Here is a 22,598-nt window from a genome sequence, read left to right as displayed (position 1 = left end):
CACGCTGATTAACGTGGGCATTGATGAGGCACAGCGCTTCTCTGCCTCTGCAGGTTGTAATACCGCACCCTCTTTGAGGTCTCGCTATAGTTTGTTAGTGCAGACATTTGATAGAGTATACCGGAGGTGACTGGCCTATGTTCTTGTGTTGTTGAGATACGGGTTATTTTTGTTCGTATTTGGCTCTTTCTCCTGTGATGTAAATCCTGTAGAAATGCAGGTGAACGTATGTTTCGGGTTTTAATTGGCATTTTGTCATGTTAACTCCGGGACTTCAGTCTGTCTCCGAACCGTAGATGGGAAAGTTGATTAACATTTATTTACTTGGCTCGTTGCTGGTAACCAGTGTCTAGAGTCCGGGCCAAAGTGAGGGAAAAGACTAAAGAGGAGGGAAAAAAGGTGCACCTTGTGCACAACCACACATTTGTTGAGGAAACAAAGACCAAAATAATGTACTACCGCCCCACACACACCATGCGTGCACTCAGACCGTCTCTCCTTCTGCTATGTCACCCGCGCGCACACACACACACACACAGCACAGACTTTCATTGCGTTAAAGGGGCAGGGCTGGCCAGTAACAGTTTGTATTAGCAAATGTGAGCAGTGCACCGTATAAATAACACACACATATAGAAATTTCAGCTTTAGCTGGCAGCCTGCCTCCCTCGTCATGGACCTCACCGCATGTTACTGGAAGAACCCTATCCTACAGGTGTGTTGTTTAGGCAGTAGAGGACATTGCACTGCTGCTTTTGACCAGTAGGTAGGGCTGTGACTTTTATATAATTAACATAAACAGGAATGTTGAGGACAGCTCAGTGTAAAAAAGTTAAGATATAAGCATAGACTGTATAAAGCATGGACATAGTCTGCCCGACGTCAACCGTCTGTTTCTGAAATGGAAAATGAAGCACATCAGCTATAGGAGCCATATTGGTAGTGGCAGGGGCTTCGCCTACAGCCATAGGGCACCTGTCAGTCAGGTGACCCTGAGCTGTGCCTCTGATTGGGGGAGTATGCAATCTTACCATCCTCCGAATGGCCGAGTTAGAAAAAAATTCACCCCCCGTACAGTGGGTGCCAGTAGTAATGTTAGCGACTCAGACAGGAGATGTTTTTTGAACTAGGCTATAAACAGGTTAATTTCTGCTTTGAAAGCTGCATTTTTTGGCTTGGTGTGTTTATGACTTCTGGTACTTCTGGAGCCAGCCTCAAGTGGACACTTGAGAAACAGCAGGTTTTAGCACTTCAGCATTGTCTCATATTCTTAGACCACTTGGATAAAAGGCATGTTTGAAGATGTTAATGGGAATAAATGCCAGTTGTGACCAGTAGGTGGTGTAATGACCAAACCTTATCACCAAAATGCATAGTTGAATGATTTTAGGTAAGGGCTATGATCATGTGTGTAAAATTTGGAACAGATAGGGTGTGTGTGTGTGTATAAGGTATTTTGGCGCAAGGCATAGAAACTAGGGGTGCACTGATAGCAATTTTCTGTCCGATCACCGATTTTTAAAAAGCCTGACCTGCTGATACCGATTTTTATTTTTTATGACTGACAGCATATACCTATAATGTTGTAATCTTATTTTATTGAAAATCATGGAACAATACCTATATGTTTTAACTTAAACAACCAATAAAGTGTCCTGAGTTTTAGGTCTCAGAGCAAAAAGCAACAATGGCTGGCTGTCAGACCTTCCCAGAGGTATATAAGATCCGTTTCATATGTAAGGATGGGCTGATCACCAACTCCCCCAAAATTAAGGAAATCGGCACTGATCGGTCAGTGCATGTCTCATAGAAACAGAAACTTTATGGTTTCTAGAGGGTCATACTGACCCTGAGGTCATGACTGGGTCTGAAATACATCGGGAACAAAGCTAAATGGCCAAACCTTCAAAAATTATTTTACGTGGACTGTAATCCTCCTCCATGGACTTCTAATACACACTTAATACAGTCTTAACCATACAAATCAGCTGAGTCAGAGTCAGTGCTGTTCACTGTCTTTTTGTCACAGCTGAAGACTTGAGTGAAGAAGATTTAATATGATGAAGACTACCTATGAAGGTGTGACAGCTCAGGAGTGTTTCAGGAAGTGTATAAAGTGACATCATGAACACAAAATCAGCTGAGTGGATAAACAGACAAGCTACTAACAGACCTGATACCAAAACATGTATTACATTACATATGGAACAGCATGTCTGTGTATAATGAGAGGGATTTGTTTGCAGTAATTAATGTTGTTCACAACACATCTTTGGAAATCCTCTGTGTGGGAGAGTGTTGTGTTTGTTTACCGAGGCCTGTCCACACAGTGTGTCGATGCTGTGCTCCTCTGAAGTTCCTCTTCAAAGAGCTGTTGTGCTAAAGCGAAGATAATTGAATCCTACTTCACAAAAGAGTCCGGAGGAGCTCAGAGAGCTCTGCCAAGTGAGGCTCTGGGTCCTTTCAAACACAATTAGACCATGATCAGCTTTCACTGGAACAGACCCTAATTAACCAAGGTTTGCTTTTCCAGAGTGCTTTCACACCCAAGGACAGGAGCAGCTTCCCACTCTGAGCTTTTCATGAGAAATTCATTGCACATTATTTCTCTGGCCTAGTTTTGTTTGCTGATTTCAGACGAGCTGAGGAGAAAAATGTGGTTCTTGGTCATTAAAGTGTCTTAAAAATAGGCCGGAGCTGTGATGCTGCATCTCTGCTCAGCTGTTGCAACAATTTGCATCAGACACATCTTCTGTTTGAAACACGTTAACCCTTTGCTGGTTGGCTTGTTTTGCACTGAGTGTTTACAGACTGCAGAACCAACATAATGTAACACCTTTAACCTTAATTAAAATCAGAATTTACCCTAACTTTTACACCATCTACTCAATAAACCAACAGCAAACATAGCTACACATCCTAATCTGATTATTTAAAGTCACAGACATGGAGAATTGTAGCTTTAGCTCCTCCTTGATTTCCCTTTAAGCTTACACACTATTGTCTGCACCTACGCTGGGACTTTGCACCACTGCACATCTTCAGATATTGAAAGAGACGTGGTATGGACACGTCAAACAGGTCTCAGAGTGAGGTTAATCAGCGGGTGAATAATCTGATCTGACACCTGAGAGAGCAGAGATGGTTAACCACGCATGGAGGAAGTGACAATCATCATTTAGCTTGTCGCTCTCCATCCTGACCTGAGACTTCTGTTGAAATATCAACTTAGGAGAAATGCCACTATTTGAATATAGATCAGGGTGGTGATCTCTGCTATTTCAGACTCATTGATGTAGAGAGGCTCAGCTTGGAAATGTCATGGCTGTTGAAGGTTACTGAAGTGGGAGTGATGCCCCTGAAGTGAAAACAGTTTTTAGACGAAGAGACTTTCAAATGAAGACTTTGCTTTTTGACTTCTTGCAATAAACATACATCCTGCAGCTGACTGAAGTTATGTCTCCAGACTCGTCCTCATGATAATGTCACCCGCTGGTGTCATCCGCGTGGTCATAACAGATGAGCTTCTCTATTCTTGATGTGCGACATTACACACTGACAAGAAGCAATTAGGGCTTACTGGGCTCTGAGGCACACCGCAGCACAGCCGTCATCATACCCGTCAGGCAGTAATTGAGTCTTTCCTCAGAGGCCGCCCAGTTACTGTTTATGACACGACCAAAGATGCATGACAGGATCCTCAGTGAGCATTGATCACATATTTTTACTCAAGTGTTGTTCAATCAGAGAGATTTGTCAGCAGCGTTTCAACATGTGTGCCTCACTGAAGCTGAACCTCTTCTCTCTTTGAATACAGATTCGTGTTACGCTTTCTTCAAATTGTGTTTATATCCTCATCCTAACGGGATGTGGCTGATGATATTGTAAAAGCAAAATTGTCTGGTGCAGCAAAATGCGTGGGTGAACATATGGGAAATTACGGACGCTCCATTGGCTTTGAAATTGAATATTTCTATATGTTAAGACCTGAGAGCAGAGAGACCAGATACCATTGGACTGAGGTGTCCTGCACATCAGTCAGTATGACTGATAGACTCTAAAGGAAGTGATTACCTCATCACTTCCCCATAACCATGAGAGAGCTCAAGTGGTCACAAGATGTTTCTCTCTGTGTATAGGAGACTCAGGAGGTGAGTAGATACGACGGAAGCCAAAGTTCAAAGCCCATGTGGGGACTTTATAAGTTAGCTTAAAATAGTCTCTCTTATGTATATCTGGCCGTTCATTAAACACAAATTATGGCATTTAGTCCAAAAGCCACTTTGATGAGACTATGCAACCCAGCAAACTTTAGCAATGAGATATAAGATCTTCTTTCTTAGATTTATTTAGTAATGTCAGAATCAGAGATGTTTTATTAATCCCAAGGGTAAATTTAGTGTTACCATTGCTCATCACACAGTAACAGCAGTTGGAAATAGAATAAAAATAGGTTTAATTAAATACCTGATAGAATGGAATAAGGAAATAAAATAAGCAGCACCAACAAGATAAGGTAATTAATAATAGATAGAATAAAAATGAATGTAAAATCAACAAAATATGTACTTTGTGAATTTGACAATATGCATTGTGCTTGAAGATATTGCACATTAAAACAGATGCTTAAAGATTGCACAACCCTGAGTTAAATAAATGGTTAAATAAGTGGGTTAATAATCCAGTGTCCTATTTTAAAGCAAGGAAATATAAAGTCAATGTTGGACACTAAAGCTGGACTATCAAAAAAAAGAGGTCAGAGCAGGAGAAAGATAAACAAGAGAGTAATAGAGCACAAGTCAAAACACATATTAAACTGTTTGTGATAATGTTCATTCCACCCCACATGCAGCAGTTATTCTGCAGTGGTCTGCACTGTAAGCCTGGATGAGTTGAATTTACTTAAACATTTTGAGGAAACTGGTTGCCCTAAAAACTGAGTTTACAAAGTTTGACTGTTGTCAAAAAAAAGTTTCATTATCTCACCCTTTGCATCCTGGGAAAAGTTGTCCTGAACAGAGAAAAGTGTTAGAAAGATGTAGTCTCCATTCATTTACTTCAGAACAAAAATACAGCTTGGTAAGTCGGGTAAGTGGGTGAAGGTGCTCATGGGAAATGGAGTCTTTATCCCAAATAAAGAAGTGTCACTGTAATAAAACCAAATGGTATGCACCTTTATCTATAAAACAGATTTTCCTCAAAGTTTTTTATGTCTTTTAGTAATTATCAAAGTATTATTTTATTTTATTTTATTTTATTTTATTTTATTTTATTTTATTTTATTTTATTTTATTTATTTATTTATTTTCTATTTAACCATACAATTGAGATCTAGATATGTTTTGCAAGGGTGACCTGGCCAAGAGGTCAGGAGCGCTCATCAAAACAAAATTAATAAATGAATAAAAAGGTTATTGTAGTTCTTAAGAATAATTCAAAATGAACAATACTTTGGTGTTTGGTACTTGATTATCAATAAAGTGCAAAGAGTAAATCATAATAGGACTAGGATACAGAAGGATTAAGATAATCCTAATTTAGAATTTGGTAACTGAGTGCAGGTAAAGTACAGAATTAATGTATTTTTCTGAAAGAGTCTGCATTATTTATTTCTTACATTTTAACAGCACTGTATCCTGTGTTGCCCTGAGATGTTTTGAAAAGGAAAAAAAAAAAGACATGACATACTTCTTTGAATCAGTGACACTTGAAAGAATGAGGCTTAATAAAAACAATACTTTGTCAAAAAATTGTATAAAAAATCAACTTTGTCTGATTAATACGTACATCTTTGTCAAATAAATCAACAGGCTTTATGTGTCTGTAAAAGACTTAAAATGAGTCTGAAACTTAGAAAAAAAAAAAAAGATTTAAGCTCATTGACAACAAGCTAAGAAATCAATCTCTGTGAGTTTAAAGGCTGTGAAGCAGCAAGCGCCTCCTGAAGAAAACAGATCTACACAAGTTCATGTGACACACACACACACACACACACACACACACACACACACACACACACACACACACACACACACACACACACACACATGCACAGTATTGGCTTAAAGGGTCAGCTGATCCCACCCTGGCCTGCCCTCACAGCGTGAAGCACTAATGAGTCAAAACTGTTATTTTTGCTAATGGAGTCCTGTCCATATCCCGTTTGGCACTTAACCAACTCCCTGTCGGTGCTGTCTGACAACGGGTTAAAGCCCAGCCCCGTCCTGATGACTTATTTAAAGGACTTCATCAATAATTCAGCAAAGCTTTCAGAAGGAGAGGAGTCCCTGTGGAGTGTGCAGGGAGAAAAGACAGAAGGAGATAAGATTGTGGAGCTCTATAAATAACACTCTGGTTGAGGTGACTGCAGGGCATAACTTTACAAATGGCCACTTCACTGTCAGGCACTTTTCCTTCACCTCTCCTCAGTCAATGCTTTCACACCGATCGTTAATGTTTGGCTGAGGAGAGGTGAGCAGAACATAAACGTCTCCTCATCGAGTCTCTTTCAAGTCGATGAAGGACATTCACTTTTTCTCACACTGCTCCAGCTTTAATCCAGCTCCACTGAGACTTAAGCCTCTGTTGCAATTTGTCACCACTTTTGCAAATACCTTTGGTCGAAAGGAGTACTTCACATATTTGGCATTGCTCATGATGTAGATTAAGATGTGTAAGTCTAGGAGCTGTTAACAAAACATGGTACTACTTTGATGAGCCTAGAATGACACTAACTGGAGTAAGATTATTTTTTTAGCAGATTTTTTATTTTAATGTGTTTTTTAAACTCTGACATTTTCACATCATGATAAACTCAGCTTCTGCAGGATGTTCAGAGCGCCATACAAGCAGCCCATGCACAGTTCAAATGTATTTCTGTGTCACCTTACAGATAGACTTTGGTTTGGTTTGTGACCTTGAGAGAAAATTTAAATGTTCACACCATTGAGAACATGATTCATTTCAATAACATAATTGACTTTTAGTTAAGCCACGCCCCCTCCACTCACTTGGACAAACTGAATTAACATTAAGTTACATGTGCTATAGCAGCTGTCACGATAGGCAACATCTCGCATGGTGTTATTGATGATTTTTGAAGACAGAAAAATCACAATCTAAAAGTCACCAAAAGGCTTTCATCTCTACAGTGGGGGATATATGAATCATTTTTTGTTGAGAAGTTCGATAAAAAGCTTCAGTTAAAGACTAAATTTGCAGGTCCCAGTGCAAACGTGATAAACCACATCACCATTTCATTGCCATCACCATCTCAGAAAGCAAGAGAGAAGATCAGCATTGGTCGTGACAAAATATAAAGTCCTTTATCAGCAGTGTCTGTCCGTTACTTCGGTGCTCTTTGTTATCTTGGCTATTACAGATAAGCTAACGAAGCTAAGTTCCAGAAGCTAACATTAGTTTAACTAGAGCCCTTTGGACAACAGCTAACAATGATGTGCAATCTCAAAAAAAAAAAAAAAAAAAAAAACTAGAACAAAACAGGCCAATAAACTCCCAACAAACAAAGAGACATGATGAACAACACAGCTAGGAGCTAGGGTTGCCAACCCTCCCGTATTAGCCAGGACGTCCCGTATTTGAGCCAAAAGAGGCGTGTCCTGGGACATTGTTTGTTCCAGCCGCATAGGTAAAGGCAAGATGCATATAATTTTTTCTCTCTGTGCACCATGCATTGTGTTTCAGGCTGTGTGCCTGCATGGCCAGCTATACACTACGGGCACTAGGACTGCTCAGTTGACAGGTAGGCAGCCACAGGTTCAGCCTATGGCTGCAGTGTGACTCAGCCCCAGTGTGTGTGCGCTGTACTGTGTAGCGAGAGACTAGCACCACCACCCCTCTCGCTGACGTTGCCCTATATTTTTCTGCCTCAAAGTTGGCAACCCTACTAGGAGCTAACGTTAGGCTAACTTAAGCCAACATTAGAGAAAATCCTAGTCTTTCAGACTGCAGTGGCAGTTTTAGTATTAAAGATATATTTCTTTACGGTAAAGTCCCAATCTGCTTTCTCAAATATGATGTCAGCGTTCCTTAGAACAGATGGAGACATCCCTCTTCTTTTTATTCACACAGTGTTGATGTTTTGGCACAACTTTATCCAAAGAAGACATATTTCTCGGTTGAGATGTGTCAACCACCAAGCAGATTGGTTCGGTTTGTCTCGGTACGGCGCGCATTTTGTGGCTTTTCCACTGATTTATCCCAGGACAGATCCCCCAAATGACTGGGACGAGCCGTCCCACTTTTTGGGACCCTTTCGTATGGGTGCCAGACTGAACAGATCCACTCTCGGAAGGTGGAGCTACAACACTGCTGTTGATTGGTCAAAAGAATCGTCACTTACCCCACGACAGCAGCTGCATTTCTCCTGGCGGCACACAGACTTCTCTGAAACAAAGCTTGATTGCACTTTATAACAAAGAGCTACATGCCAATCACAGAGAGGACAAAATGCTGCATGTCTTTCATCTGTGCTCTTTGTTTACTGTGTTGCGTTTTTCTTCTTCGTGCGATTTATAAGCGGGTTACACAGCACGCGCTGCTACAGCGTCACTCTTTTGTTTAACAGCTGCTTACCACGAGAGGGCACAGTTTGCTGTGGAAACAAAGTGGATCAGGCTTAACTGTACCAAACCGTACTAAACTGAACCAGACTGCTTGGTGGAAATGCAGCTTAAGTGTACGCACTGTGATTGGCTCTTTGCATTTGAGGGCAAGACTTCGCTTTAGGCCATTTAATGCATCATAAGATGAAAGCTGGGAGCTGTATGAACATGGACCTTAGACCATGATTTTTCTCGGCTCAGTCATTTGTAGCGTGTTTTTCTGTATTTCTCTGCTAATGATGACTTATCGAAGAGCGAGTGTGAATTTTGCTGTGTCATCCATCTCAACAACCATCGGCCAAAACACCAGCACGCCTTTTCATTAACCTCCCGTTTCTTCTCCATGAAAGATCTCATGTAAGTGAGTGATGATGATGAGGTTTCTCTCATTAGAGAGGTTTGCTTCCTCCATCAGATGGGCAGACTTTTTATTAATTAACCTCCTCCTGGCTCGTACCATGTCGTTACTCCTGACAGGAGACAAAAGATTATGGGAGTGTTCCATGACCTGAGTCAACAGTGACAGTAAAGGATAGGCAGCATAGAGAGACTAAAGTGGGCCATAGGAGTACAGTACTGGCCCAAGACTGAGTGTGAGCTTCACTATACACTACTCTGGCTGCACAGTCCAGACATCAGGAACATGTGGTCCCAGCAGGCCCCTGTCTGTCTGTCTGAGTGTGAGAGAGAGGTTTGGCCCTTGAGCGCCTTATATCTGTCAGATGAATTAATCAAACACGCCCCAGTCCACTGGGACGCTTCAGACTGCATAAGCACTCAGCCATGACAGAAACACACTGACGTGAGCAGCAGACAGACGTATTCACATGCACATGGAGAGATACTGTATATGCAAGGAGAATTATCCACACATCTATGATTCATGTCGTCCATGTGGCTCTACAGTATACATACAGTAGGATAATACACACCTTCAAAGAGTAATCCAGGAATAGCTACACACCCACTCACCTCAGCTCTCCCTAACACAGGACTTCACACTGCTTCTGACATCAACTCAGACACAAACACACTTTTTGAATTTAAAGCTTGGAGTTTTGGTACAAGTTTAAATTTCTTGCTTGAGAAGCTTGTGTAAAGCTTTAATTCCCTAAAAAATATGAAACAGACAGAGAAGGTCTTTCCAAATCCTGAGGGAGTGGTGTTGGGCCCACAGAGATGGACGTCCTGTGGTGAGGAGAACATTCTTAGCTGGATTAGAGGCATGTTTGTTTACTCAAGGAGCTGTGCTGCTCCAACACTGGGAGAAGGGTGAGTATCGTGAAAGGAGCGGGAAGCCAACCAACAGTTACGCAACATTCATCAGATATGAAAAGGCTTGGAAGCGGCTGGGTACAGTATGGTGCTGCACTGAGTCGAATACTCAGCCCGACGTGGGCAGAATCGTGCAGCACAGTGGACCGTCCACACAGCTATCTGAGGATTTCTAAAAGGCTTTCTTATTCAGGCAGGACTCTGGGAATCTCTGCATCAAAATGCAGCCTTAATACTAAATGTGCGTTATTTGATTTATCTCCTTATTCCTTCAGATTTATCTCGTTCCTTGAGCAGTTACCAGGAATGAAATAAGCTGGTAGCTCTGGGCTTATGTAAGAAAGAAGCTCATCCCACTAAAAATATCAGTGCTTATCTGTGTCAAGTATGGCTTTAAAAAATTGATGATGCAGTGAGAATGAATTTTAATACAGATTTGTGCCAGTGCCCAACTTTTCTGGCATGCACCACCTAGCAGAGCAGAGCAGAGCCTCTGATAATGTGACACAGTTTAGTCCCTTTGTACAACAAAAAGATATTAACAAGGGTCAAAACACACCTGTTGTGTGTTTAAACTTGACAGAATCTTATCATACAGGTGTGTTTTTGGACCATGGATAAATTTTGCGTCAGGTGGTGATTTGCCTCTTAAGTTTTGGATAAAAATTTCACAACACATCCCAAAACAGACAACCAGTAGATCCAAGGGTGAATTCCAATTCCTCCCTTAACCCTCAATCTTAACCCTCATTCTCAACCCTCAATCTCAAAAGACACTCAAAACCAAGTATTAATGGCTATTTCGTGACTTACAAATGGGACACCCCTTAAATGCAGTTATGTCTTCAGACTGTGGGGGCAGCACTCTGCCCAGGCTGCATTCAGTCTGCCAATGTAAAAAAATAAAGAAGAAGAAGAAGAAGCCATTTCTGTAGTCCCTGAAATGACATAGGGACAACATTGTTTATTATTTTTCATATTTTGTTTAGCCAAACCACCTCCACATTACTGAGGTAGCTCCTCTTTCAGGCACTAAATCCTCATGTGAGGACGAAGTTGATGCTGCAATACTACTTTTGCTCTCGGCCATTGTTGTTTTGCACACAGCAGGGAGTGTCATGCATCATCACGTCTGCACTGTAAATATTGCGAAATGACAGATTTATATTGGCAAAAAAATTATACCGGTATTATCATAGACGGTATGATATGGCACAGCCCTAGAACAGCATATACTCAATTAAATCCCAAATTTGTTATTTAATGAAACCAGAGCAGGGATATCCCAAAGGTAGCATACGTTGAGAGAACAGGATCGGTCCAATGACAGAGCCCTGGGGAACTCCACATAGCAGATTAAAATATCTACCACTCAATTATAAATTTGTCCACTGCTTGGTGCAAACAGGCTAATAGATGGTGGTACAGTGCTTTACTTTAAGTCTTGCCTTGTAAAAAATGCTATTTTGGTGTTTTTGGACAGTGTGTAACGCTGAAAATCTGAGTTTTTGTCTCATGAGGAGTTTCTGTCACTGATCTAAAGATGCAGATAAAACATGACTGGTGAGCTGCAAATGATGCATTTACAAAAAGAATCAAGCAGTCCAATAGCTCTAGAGTTCCCTTCAAAAACAAGCACAACACCCAATATTTGCATCCTTAAACACACTCACAAACACTTGTGAATGCTGTTATGTCCTGCAGATAATTCTGTAGAGGTCTGTGGAGTCCTCTTGACAGGCTTTTCCTTCTCTCATGAGGACATTAAGGGTTTTGATTTTGTGTGGCTGCGTCGGCACAGGAGGATTTGTCAGTGGTCTTAGCCTCTAAGTACCCTGAGTTAGAAGGACAAGAGCTGCACTGTCACGCTTTGCCAAAAATACAAACAGTTCCTTTCTTTCCCTCCTGCTCCTCTTTCCTTCCTTCCTCCCTCCTCCCACTCCTCTTTCTCTTGCTCTGAGGCTCACTCCTGACTTCAGTACCAGAGGGAGAGATGGTTCACAGTATTGTTACGCTGGTATTGGTGAGAGCAAACTGTTCGGCAGTAGTGGGCGGAGGTGTGTTAATGTGTGTGTATGTGTGTATGTGACCAGGGAAGCCACTCCTCCTCTGAGCTGATTCCAGTCATCAGAGCAATAATGAAGTGCACACAACGCTACACGCCCGCCCGCCCGCCCGCTGCCTGCCAGTGTGACATACTGTCACCGTTCTGGAGGACACGCTCTCTCGCACACACTCGCAGTCTCTCAGTGACAGCACAGGCAGCCTGCCTCCTCTCACATGCTCACACACTCACTCACTCACACAGTCCTGGGAAGGAGTAGAGGACAGACGAGAGGACCAGAAGGAGGGAAGGACAAGAAGAATCTGAATGTTTCTCAGGGCTTCCTCTCAATGTGACTGACCGGTGCTGAGCAGAGACAACAATCCAGACACTGACACGCACACACACCTCTTCCCCGCAGCCACGGATTCTTGGATTAGTCCGCCCTGGTGTGGAGAGTGGGAGTCGCGGAGCGGACCAACATGGGGAACCAGGCGGGGAGGCAGGAAGAAACTGAGTCAGGTCTGCTTTTCTGTATCGTGGTTTTGTCTCAGCATCACTGATCTGTCTTTCCTCCTCTGTCTGTTTCTGTTGATGTAAAAGGACGAGACATTTGCTTCATACAAAAGACGTGAGCTAATCGTCTGTCATGTCTGTCTGAGTACATCTCAGTCCTGACTAATGAGTTCTGACAGGGATGCGTCTGACTGATGAGAGCTGATGACTCTGCCCTGAAGTTATAGAAGCTGTTCAGACGGGTTCCAGGTTTTTCTCCTCTGCTTTGTTCTTCAGCTATTATTTGTGTTAGAATGAGTTTCTAATTATCAGTTCTGTGTTTGGTGTCACTCTCCTCTGTCAGTTCAGCTCTGGGTGTGTGTGTGTGGGTATATTTTAAGAGTCAGGTGGCAGAAAGTGCTGAGTGAGATTAGTTTGACAGTAAGCATGAGGGAACCTGCCAGAGGAGGATGATGGTATCATCAGTCTCACGCTCACATCCCTCGCCTGCCTCCAGCTCACTGCGCCTCAGCAAGATTTCCATTTCAAAGTCTGTCTGAACTGCACTCAGCAGCAACTTCACGCTCATCCAGAGACACCAAGCTCGAGCATATCAGCGTAACCTAATTTCTTCAACCAAATGGATGTATTATATTTATCTACTTAATTTGTTTACATTTAGAGCTACTGTCTGATTTTATTTTTTATCCACGCAAGAATAAACACTCCGGAGGCAGGACAGGTGGTTAGGAAGGGCACACAAACACAAACACTCACATTAAACAGTGGAGTATTTGCTCAGTCATAGGTGTTAAGCTGCATCATTTCATTGCAGCAGCTTGTTTTTCTTGATGACAGAGCAAAAAATAAATAAAAAAGCCCAAAAAGCTCAGATCTTTCCAGGCACTGGACGCAAGTAGCTGCATGTTTGAAAAGATTAGCTCCCCATTTCCCTCCCCACGCATGCACGCACTCAAACAAACAGCTTACAGTCCCTGTTAATACAGTATACACAAAACAAAAGACTGATGAGTGTGTGACAAAAATGAGGAACAATGAAGGCTAACACTACCGTCTTTCACCTCATTAAGTATTCTTTTCAACCCGGGCTGCTTGTTGATCAAAATGACTCACTGTGCAAAAAACATGACACATACTATATGTGCACAGAGCTCTTATATATATGTGGGGTGAAAAATGGATAAGAAAAGTGTCTGCTCAGCCAAAAGTGAGACTGTGCCTTCACAGTCATCCTGCGTTTGATCGATCACGTTCTCCAGGAAAGTATTCAAACTCTGCTCAGTACAGAGATCCACGATCCAGCTCCCACATGGAGCTTCATTATGAAATGAAGCAATCAGCTATATTGTTAATTGATTGACCTGTTATTCTTATGAATCCTCCCTCCATTTTTGCCAGAGAGCCTCCACATGTAATGAGAATCAATCATTGAATGGCTTAATATTTCATCATGGCATGAAGCTATAGATCCAATAGCTCACAGCAGCCCTTAAATCAAATTTATCAATTGTAGAAGTATAAAAAGGCTTTCAGGAAATGTACCCCAGATCTATGTACTTTTCAACTCCAGAAACTAGGCCTTAAATTTAATTTTAGTACGGCTGCAACTAATGGTTATTTTAGTAATTGATTACTCTGACAATTATATTTATGATTAATCGATGAATTGAAAAAAAGAGGGTGAGAAAACATAGTAGTAAAATTTGCAAAACCAAACGTGCGTTGTTATTTTAGTCGATAATTATCATTTGCTTAATGATATTTTCAAAGAAACAACATATTTGAACATAATTCAACTGATCAGATGCTACATTTATAAAGTATAAAAAGTGATATGAATGTATTGTCACTTGAAGAATCAACAGTTTGGGCAAAATAACAGAAAATATATTGTTATGTCATCAGATTAGGAACTTAGTGAGCCAAAAAGGCAAATAAATAAAAATGTGTCCTCCATCTTTTCACCTGCAGGTCAAACAGTTTACCCCCCTCTGCCCTACCACTATCTGTAGCAGCTAACGCTAATGCTAACATTGGTTTTATGAACTACTTGTGCTTTTGAAACGGGGTGACGATTTAATAAAAAGACTAAATGAGTCCTAAAAGACAAACCATGCATTTCACAACATATAAAGGAGTGTATGTGAGATTTTGTAGCTACTCACCTCGCTGTTGAGCTCCCTGGCTCGCCATCGATGAGCCCAAAATGTTTTAGGTGCTAGATAGTTGCTGTCGTGCTGCCGTGCAATGTGAGGTTGTTTTTGTCAATTAACACGCTATGTGCTTCTACTGAGTGTGAAATACTCCCAAACTCTGGAAATGTTTGGACAAACAGATTCTCCGGCTCTGCCATTATTCTCCTTCTCCTCCGCCACGCTGATCTGTTTACATGTGACACATACAGCCCCACAGCCCTGGTAATCTGCATTCCTGTCCAGTGGGTGGCGCTAATGCACCTTCAGTCAGTTGCTAACCGCTAAATAACCCGACAAAAAGGAAAAAGACAAGTAAACTGAAGATAAGGTAACACAGTAATGAAGCAGCACAGTGCATCACTTATGGGAAAATGTTGTTGTCGCTTTTACTCATTGATTTCTATTGGTTTTTCGTTGCAGCCTTTAGTGGTAATTAGTACTTTTTGTATCTCTCCATGAACTTTTGGGGGTGGGGCCTGGAAGCTGAATGTTTCTGATTGGTGGAGTCCCAACAGTGTCCATCCACAATAGGATGACCCCCAGCTGTGATGGACTTGGTTTAGTACCTCCCGAACAATGGTCTTCTTTGCGCCTAATGGTGTGAATGTGTCTCTGTCAGCTCCTGGTGTTCCAGTTTAAAGAGTGACCCTGTAAACTGGAGACCTTCAGCTGAATGTGTCAGTGGAGATCCAGTCTACAACAGCTGTTCAAACACAGAAGAAGTCCTCAGGAATGAATCCTAGTTTTTGTTCATGTATGTGTCATAATCTCCTCATCAGATACTTAATTAATGATGATCTAAAGGTGTTGGAGAAGGATGGATCCCGCTGAAAGTCGGCAAACAATGGGTTCATTTTGAAGCTGAAACACTGGTTGACCACTCAGCCATCTTCATGCTTCAGATGGCTGAGTAGTCCAGTGTTAACAGTCAAAGCTGTTTCTGACTTTAAGAAACGATTGTTCAATCGTCAGCAGTTTGGCACTTTCAAATTCAAGTGTCAACAAATCCATCCATCCATCATCCACCACTTATCCAGGTCTGGGTCACAGTGTCAGCAATGTCATCTTTGAAGACCAGTGGCCCCTGTCCCAGGCCACTTCAACCAGCTCCTTTGGGGGGATACTGAGGCATTCCCTGGCCAGCCGAGAGAAGTGATCCCTCAATTGGGTCCTGGGTCTACCCCGAAGTCTCCTCTCAGCTGGACATGCCTGAAACACCTCCACATGGAGGCGCCCAGGCATCCTCACGAGATCCCTGAATCACCTTATCTGGTTCCTCTCATTGTAGGCTAAGCCCAGACACCCTGTGGAGAAAACTCATTCAGCCGCTTGTATTCACGATCTTGTCCTTTTAGGTCATTACCCACAACTCGTGGCCATAGGTGAGGGTCAAAACATAGATTAACCAGTAAAATGAGAGCCTTGCTTTCTGGCTTAGTTCTCTCTTCATCCCAACGGACCAGTATAGCGTCTGCATCGCTGCTGACAGCCCCCTTATCCGCTGTCATCTTCCCGCTCCAATTTCCCCTCGCTCATGAACAAGACCTCAAGATACTTGAACTCCTCCACTTGGGGAAAGGACTCACCCCAACCTGGAGTGGGCAGTCCACCCTTTTTCCGGACTTTGAGGCACTGATCCTCATACCGGCTGCTTCAGACTCAGCTGCAAACCACCTCAGTGCAAGCTGGAGGTCGGTGTTCAATGAGGCCAATTTGACGACATCATCAGAGCCAAACCAGCACAGGCTTGATATCCGCCATGCTAACAGGCTAACTGCACTGCTACTTATCACGCCAGCCTTTGTGTCTCCTTCTTCTGAGTCATTTTTGCTGAATGATCTTCGTTGTTGTCTTACTGACCTCTACTGGTATGGTGGTGTTTTGCAATTACCTTTTTTTTATGTACGTCACTGGTCTAATTTAACTATTCCACCGAGGTCTTCTCACAGTGGTTGAGAAACAGGCAAACAATGGGCCACATGAACAATCTGGAGAATGTTTTACAAGGATCTAAAATGACCTTGTGGTTGAAAAACACTTGTGGTTTGAATTTCTGCTTTGTCGTTATGATGTAGCAACAGTCAGAAATGGCAAAATATTCTCTGTATGAGCTTTTCTTCCACACAGATGGTGAAACGGGCAGCGAGCTTCATCAGACTTTGGGCTTGGATTTGAAGCAGAATGGCAGCTCTGTTGCTGGAAGCAGGAAGGGAAATGTGGGAACTCGTTCAGACATGATTGATGGTGTTATCTCCAAAGTGGCAACCTAAGGAGTGAGCTGTCCGCTGCAGTGATAAGAAGGTCGTTATCACAACCAAATGATTCTGACCGCTGCTACACCGAGTGTTCTCGTTTCCCCCCGCTGGCTCAACAGGAGAGCTGCCAAGAGCAGAATTTGCGGTCAGCATGTTGTCAGCTGTTGATGAATAGTCACCGAAGTGTTGTTCAATAACAGTGGGTCTATTTTCAGGGCTGCGTCCCAGCCAGTTGTACCCGTTTGTGCCAAGGATCAAAGGGAAGTTAAAACATGCTTTTACAGTGAGGTAAAACAGAGAAATGTCTTGACTTTCACATCGTCAAAGATGGTGGTTTCACACACTGGTGGTTTCTCCAGAGGTCTGATCAGGATGCCTGGAGGATGGAGTCATGTTTTTGTATGGTGCCAAATACTTTGATAAGCACAGTGGGTTTTTAACAGCAGGGGTTGCTGTCAATGAAGTAGTTTGGATGTTTTTACTGGAATCAAACTGTTCTTTGTTCACACCAACACAAAGTTATTTCATTTATCGCTGCTGGTACTGAACCCCAGCTCTGCTCAGACAACCCAAAGGAAATGTTTGACATTTCTGACACTCATTTGACACTTTCTGGACTTTCCTGCTGAAGTGACTCTGTTAGGGCAAAACAACTAATCTCTCTGTTACTCTAAGTGGTTCATGACATCACTGAATTCCCATCATTGTCACCAAACATAGGCCTGTGTCGGAGTCCAATTAGCTAACACCATGTGTGCATGTGCAGGATTTATTCTATTGTTACTTCATGCTAGTCAGATAAATGTTTCGTTGATACTCCACAAAGCAACAACCGTTTTAAATTTTATTTATTTATTGTTACATTTAAGCTACAAGGCTATTCAGAATGCTTTACATATTACATGAAAAGAAAAATAATCATTTTAAAAGGTGAAAAAAAAACACAATTTAAGAAAATATTTCAGAAAAGAAAATTAAAATGATGAAAACAAAAGATTAAAATATGATAAAAGTAATCATAAAAGATGAGCACATATGTTACAGTGCAGAGATGGGTTATATAGTAAACATTAAAATTCACTTATTGAGAAAAAATATTTAAAAAATTATATCAAAATAGAATTATCCTGCAAATGGAAGGTTCCTCTAAATCAGTGTTTCCCAAACTTATTTTCAGGTGACCCACTTCTTTGGGGGAACAAGCCATGGCGATCCAATCCAAAATATGTCCAATCTGTAAACCAACTGACAGGATAACTGTGCAAAGATAAAAAAAGGATTCTTTAAACATGTTTCTGCATCATCTTAAAATTTTTGTACCGGCTAACAGGCCTGACATATTTGACAAATGCATTACTGCTTTGTTGGGCTTAGGCTCTGAAAATACTTAAACTTTCACCATACAGGTTAGCCTGCTCGCTTTTCAGAATTGTATCTCAGTCATGTGATATTCAGGACATGATATTAGGATGTGATGTTCATCCAGAGTAAAGGTAACAGCATCCGTCCATGCCTCTTTTTCAGCCTGACGTCACTGTACGACTGTAACAAGCTGTAACAGCTCTATTACTGTCCAAGATCCAGCAATGACTTTGGACTTTCAAACTCAAAAGGGTTTTTAATCTGACTTAAAATCTTTCTCAAAGTAATCAATGGGTCAGCTTTTCATATCTGTAATTGTGACACAGTGACAGTGTTTTCCTCTCAGTGCTGTAAAACAGTAGTAAAGATATAGTGGCTTGGCTTTAGTTGTTTGAGTAGTGCCAGCTCATGGCTTCAGACTGTTTTGAAGCAGTTACATGTTTCCAGTGACAGTAAACATTCACAATGAAAACATAACCAGCTATGAAACTGTGAGGTGCCAATCATCAATAAACAAACTGGCAACAGGAGACTTTTTTCTGGTTTAAGAAAGCATACATTTTGTGTAAACATTTTGAAAACTAATTTGGTGACCCATAAAAAATCTCTGGCGACCCACCTTTGGGTCAGGACCCAGACTTTGGGAATGATTGCTCTAACCCGGTACTTGCCTTTCCATCTCTTATAGTTTGCTTCTTCTTATCCCTCATACTAATGTACTTCAACATGGAGCCATTTCAACCCCCCAGTATTTTAATAATATGCTCTCAGCAGCTTCACATTTTGGCACACAGGTAGTTTTTGGTCTTCCTACAGACTTTTTGAGTTCCTCAGCAAACTTTTTATGCTCTTTTTAAGATTCTTCAACTTTACAGTTATAGATTCTATTTGTCTCCCTTTCCTGTCTGTTTTTCTCCTTTTCTTCTCCTCTTTGCCTCATCCAACCACATTTGTGATTTACTTCTCTGTTATTCCTTTGATTTTTTTTCATTTATGTTACAGAAATAAATTTGTGGTGGTGGACGACAGTGCCCCTTCAGTTGAGACTTTATAAATGAAAATGAGTGAAGCCTTGGTACTTAAAATTAAAGCCAATATGAAAATGTCTTATATCTTTCTTTCTTCAGTACAACTGACAGAGAGAACAGAAAAATATGCAAAGTTGTTAGCAAAAGTAATTGGCTCTTTTCTTATTCTCAATGTGTTTTTCTTGTCAGATTTGGTTTTGTTTGGATGTTTTCTTTAGATTAGCCTAAATTGAAGATTACAGAAAGACTGATTGGTCTCCACCATGACACTCTGGTAACTTTTTCACTGTTTGCCTTTGCCAAGCATATTTACATGTCGCCTGTTGAAGCTCCAGTTTGCATTGCAAACCTTTCAGTTGTAAGGTGACCCTTTCTACTGCTGAGGCACTTACCTGTTAAAGGCAAAGCTTTTGGTTACCCCAGAATGAGGACATAGCAATCCATATATCTACCCTTCAGTCCATGTGTCATTACTTAACCCAAAAAACAATTGGTTGACTGCCTAAATGTTGATCTCTTGACTTAAAGTAACAGAACACAAAAAAGGGTAATATTTGATACATTAACTTCTTACACAGTGAAGTCAACGGGGTGAGATGAGTGCATAAATTTATATGATGGATAAAGTATTGCTAGTTTTCTGTTGCTGGTACTTGGTCTGCTGTTGTGTTTTCTCACTAAATATATCTTAACCTCTTCTCTGGCACATTGGGAGGAGAATTAGGGCTACTTTTTAAAGGCCAGATCATCAAAAAAAAGTTTGAAATCTTTGAATTCTAACTTTAATCTTTAACCTTTGAGATTACAGTAGGAGTTTTTCTCTAATCTCTGGATTTCAATTCAAAAGTCAGAATTGGAAACAGTTCATTTTTTATTTTTCTGAACTAACCCCCATAAAAAGTTCCTCAAGAAGAAGCACCAGTTTTTAATCCATTGTGGGATCTCTAATCACTGCTCCCTCATTTTAAATTTTGACTTCAAACAACAGGACCAGGAATGTGGAAATACGTGGATTGAATCATCTCAACACTGTATCAGAGCACACTGACGTAGAGCAGGGATTCAACATGAGGAAGCAAGTTGGTCCAACTTCTGATAGCTGGGACACCGTAAGGAAGTCACTCAGTCATACTTTCCATGGCAGTGAGCAGTTGGTACAGTAAACACGGCAGTCTGTCCTCAGTGTTTGGTGTTTGCATAAGAAGGTGTGTGCTGAAATGTCCTGTTAGGATTTAATTTACGACTGCCTGGTTATAGTGGGGGTTATATTTTAGCCTTCAGGCCTGAGGTTAAAGAAAGAAGTAATGTGTGCTTGAAAAACCATGTAAGTACATCATCCCAAGGGAACACAGGATTTTTTTTTTTTTTTCAGAAAAAAATGTAAAATCAATACCTTATTCTGTGAGTAAGTTTGGAGACAGGGTGTGTCACCTTATGATCTGTCTGTGTCGAGTCACTCCTGAAAGTGGCAGAGCAAACTTGATGAGGTGGTAGGGACTTTTTGTGGGTTGTACTTGTAAGATGCAGCTGAACTAATGCAGAAGTGCTGAAACTGCAGTTTTTTATCTGTTTTTTTTCTTCAAATGTTGGCTTCAAGAACTACGGAGACCCAATTCACAACTGTGTTAAAATGTCCACACATACAGCAGCAGATTTAAATTCAGGGTTCTGGACTCCTTTGATGTGATAGATTCAACAAGGTACTAGAAACATTCCTCAGAGAGTTTGGTCCATATTGACATGATAGCATCACACAGTTGCTGCAGATTTGTCGGCTGAACATCCATGATGAGAATGTCCCATTCCACCACATCCCAAAGGTGCTCTATTGGATTGAGATCTGGGGACTGTGGAGGACATTTGAGTACAGGGAACTCATTGTCATGTTGAAGAAACCAGTCTGAGATGATTCCAGCTTTATGACATGGAGTGATATCCTGCTGGAAGTATCCATCAGAAGATGGGTACACTGTGCTCATAAAGGGATGGACATGGTCAGCAACAATACTCAGGTAGGCTGTGGACTTTAAACCATGCTCATTTGGTACTAAGGGGCCCAAAGTGAGCCAAGAAAATATCCCCACACGATTACATCACCAGCAGCAGCCTGAACCGTTGATACAAGGCAGGATGGATCCATGCTTTCATGTTGTTGACGCCATTGGCTGTATAAAGAGTGGACAGTGTGGCTTCACCATTTACCATTGTACGGTTTTGAAGCCAAAATACTCCGTCGCAGGCGCAGCCATTTTCAGGAGTCGTGCAGCCAGAGTCTGTGCAGTAGAAACTGTGAGGGATTCTGAGAATTTGAGTGGAGCTGGGTGACAAAAATAATTTATATATTTTTCATTGGAGAGTCTAACCACTTCTTAACTCTACCTCCATACATATTTTACACTCCCTGAAAAAAATACACAAGAACAGCAGCTGTCAATAATCATTAAAGGTGACATAAAACCTAGTTTTTTAACCTCTTCTAACTAATGAAAAAAAAACTTTTTAGAAAAAAGAAGACCTGAATACAAGGCACCCAAATGATATCTTTAAATCACCACAACAATCGGACGTGAGAAACAATTCTCTGAGGTGTATTAATTTTTCAAAATTTGACCACAGCCCATTTTGAACGACTGGAGAGACAGATTTTTGACCTATACTGCAGCCAGCCACCAGGGGAAGCAGTTTTTGTGGAGACCTTACTTCGAGCCAAGCAAGATGATGTCCAGTCTATGGTTAACGCCAAATTCTGACCCTACCATCTGAATGTGGAGCAGAAATCCAGACTCATCAGACCAGGCAACGTTTTTCCAATCTTCTATTGTCCAGTTTTGGTGTTGCTGTGTGAATTGTAGCCTCAGTTTCCTGTTCTTAGCTGACAGGAGGGTCACCCGGTGTGGTCTTCTGCTGCTGTAGTCCATCTGCCTCAAGGTTGGACGTGTTGTGTGTTCAGAGATGCTCTTCAGCAGACCTCGGTTGTAACCAGTGATTATTTGAGTTACTGTTGCCTTTCTATCAGCTCCAACCAGTCTGTCCATTCTCCTCTGACCTCTGTCATCATCAAGGACTTTAGTCCCAGTGAACTGCTGCTTTCTGGATGCTTGTTCTGTTTGGGACCATTCTCTGTAAACCCTAGAGATGTTTGTGGGTTACATTCAAAGTCTTTTAAATCACCTTTCCCCTTTACCCTGATGCTCAGTTTGAACTTCAGCAGCTCGCCTTCATCATGTCTGCTTGACTAAAGGCTGCAGAGTTGCTGCTGTGTGATTGGCTAAATAGATATTTGAGTTAACGAGCAGTTG

The 22,598-nt window shown here is 41.5% G+C and overlaps 1 protein-coding gene across 3 annotated transcripts in view; it reads left to right on the top strand.

The window, feature by feature from the left end:
• Positions 1-22,598, top strand: part of specc1 (sperm antigen with calponin homology and coiled-coil domains 1) — a 168,045-nt gene that overhangs the window by 44,218 nt on the left and 101,229 nt on the right. The window contains exon 1 of one of the 3 annotated variants that reach the window (XM_074671966.1): positions 11,981-12,465. The exons of the other annotated variants lie outside the window; for them this stretch is intronic. Within the exon in view, the coding sequence (XP_074528067.1) occupies positions 12,426-12,465 (40 nt within the window). The 5' untranslated portion in view covers positions 11,981-12,425. Of the gene's footprint in view, positions 1-11,980; positions 12,466-22,598 lie in introns of those variants that run through there. 3 annotated transcript variants of the gene reach the window in all.

This window comes from Halichoeres trimaculatus, unplaced genomic scaffold (genome assembly GCF_033239565.1).
Source record: "Halichoeres trimaculatus isolate MK-OKI-2021-1 unplaced genomic scaffold, fHalTri1.1 fHalTri1_scaffold_6, whole genome shotgun sequence".
NCBI lineage: Eukaryota > Metazoa > Chordata > Actinopteri > Labriformes > Labridae > Halichoeres > Halichoeres trimaculatus.
This window is presented reverse-complemented; position numbering and strand designations above follow the sequence as displayed.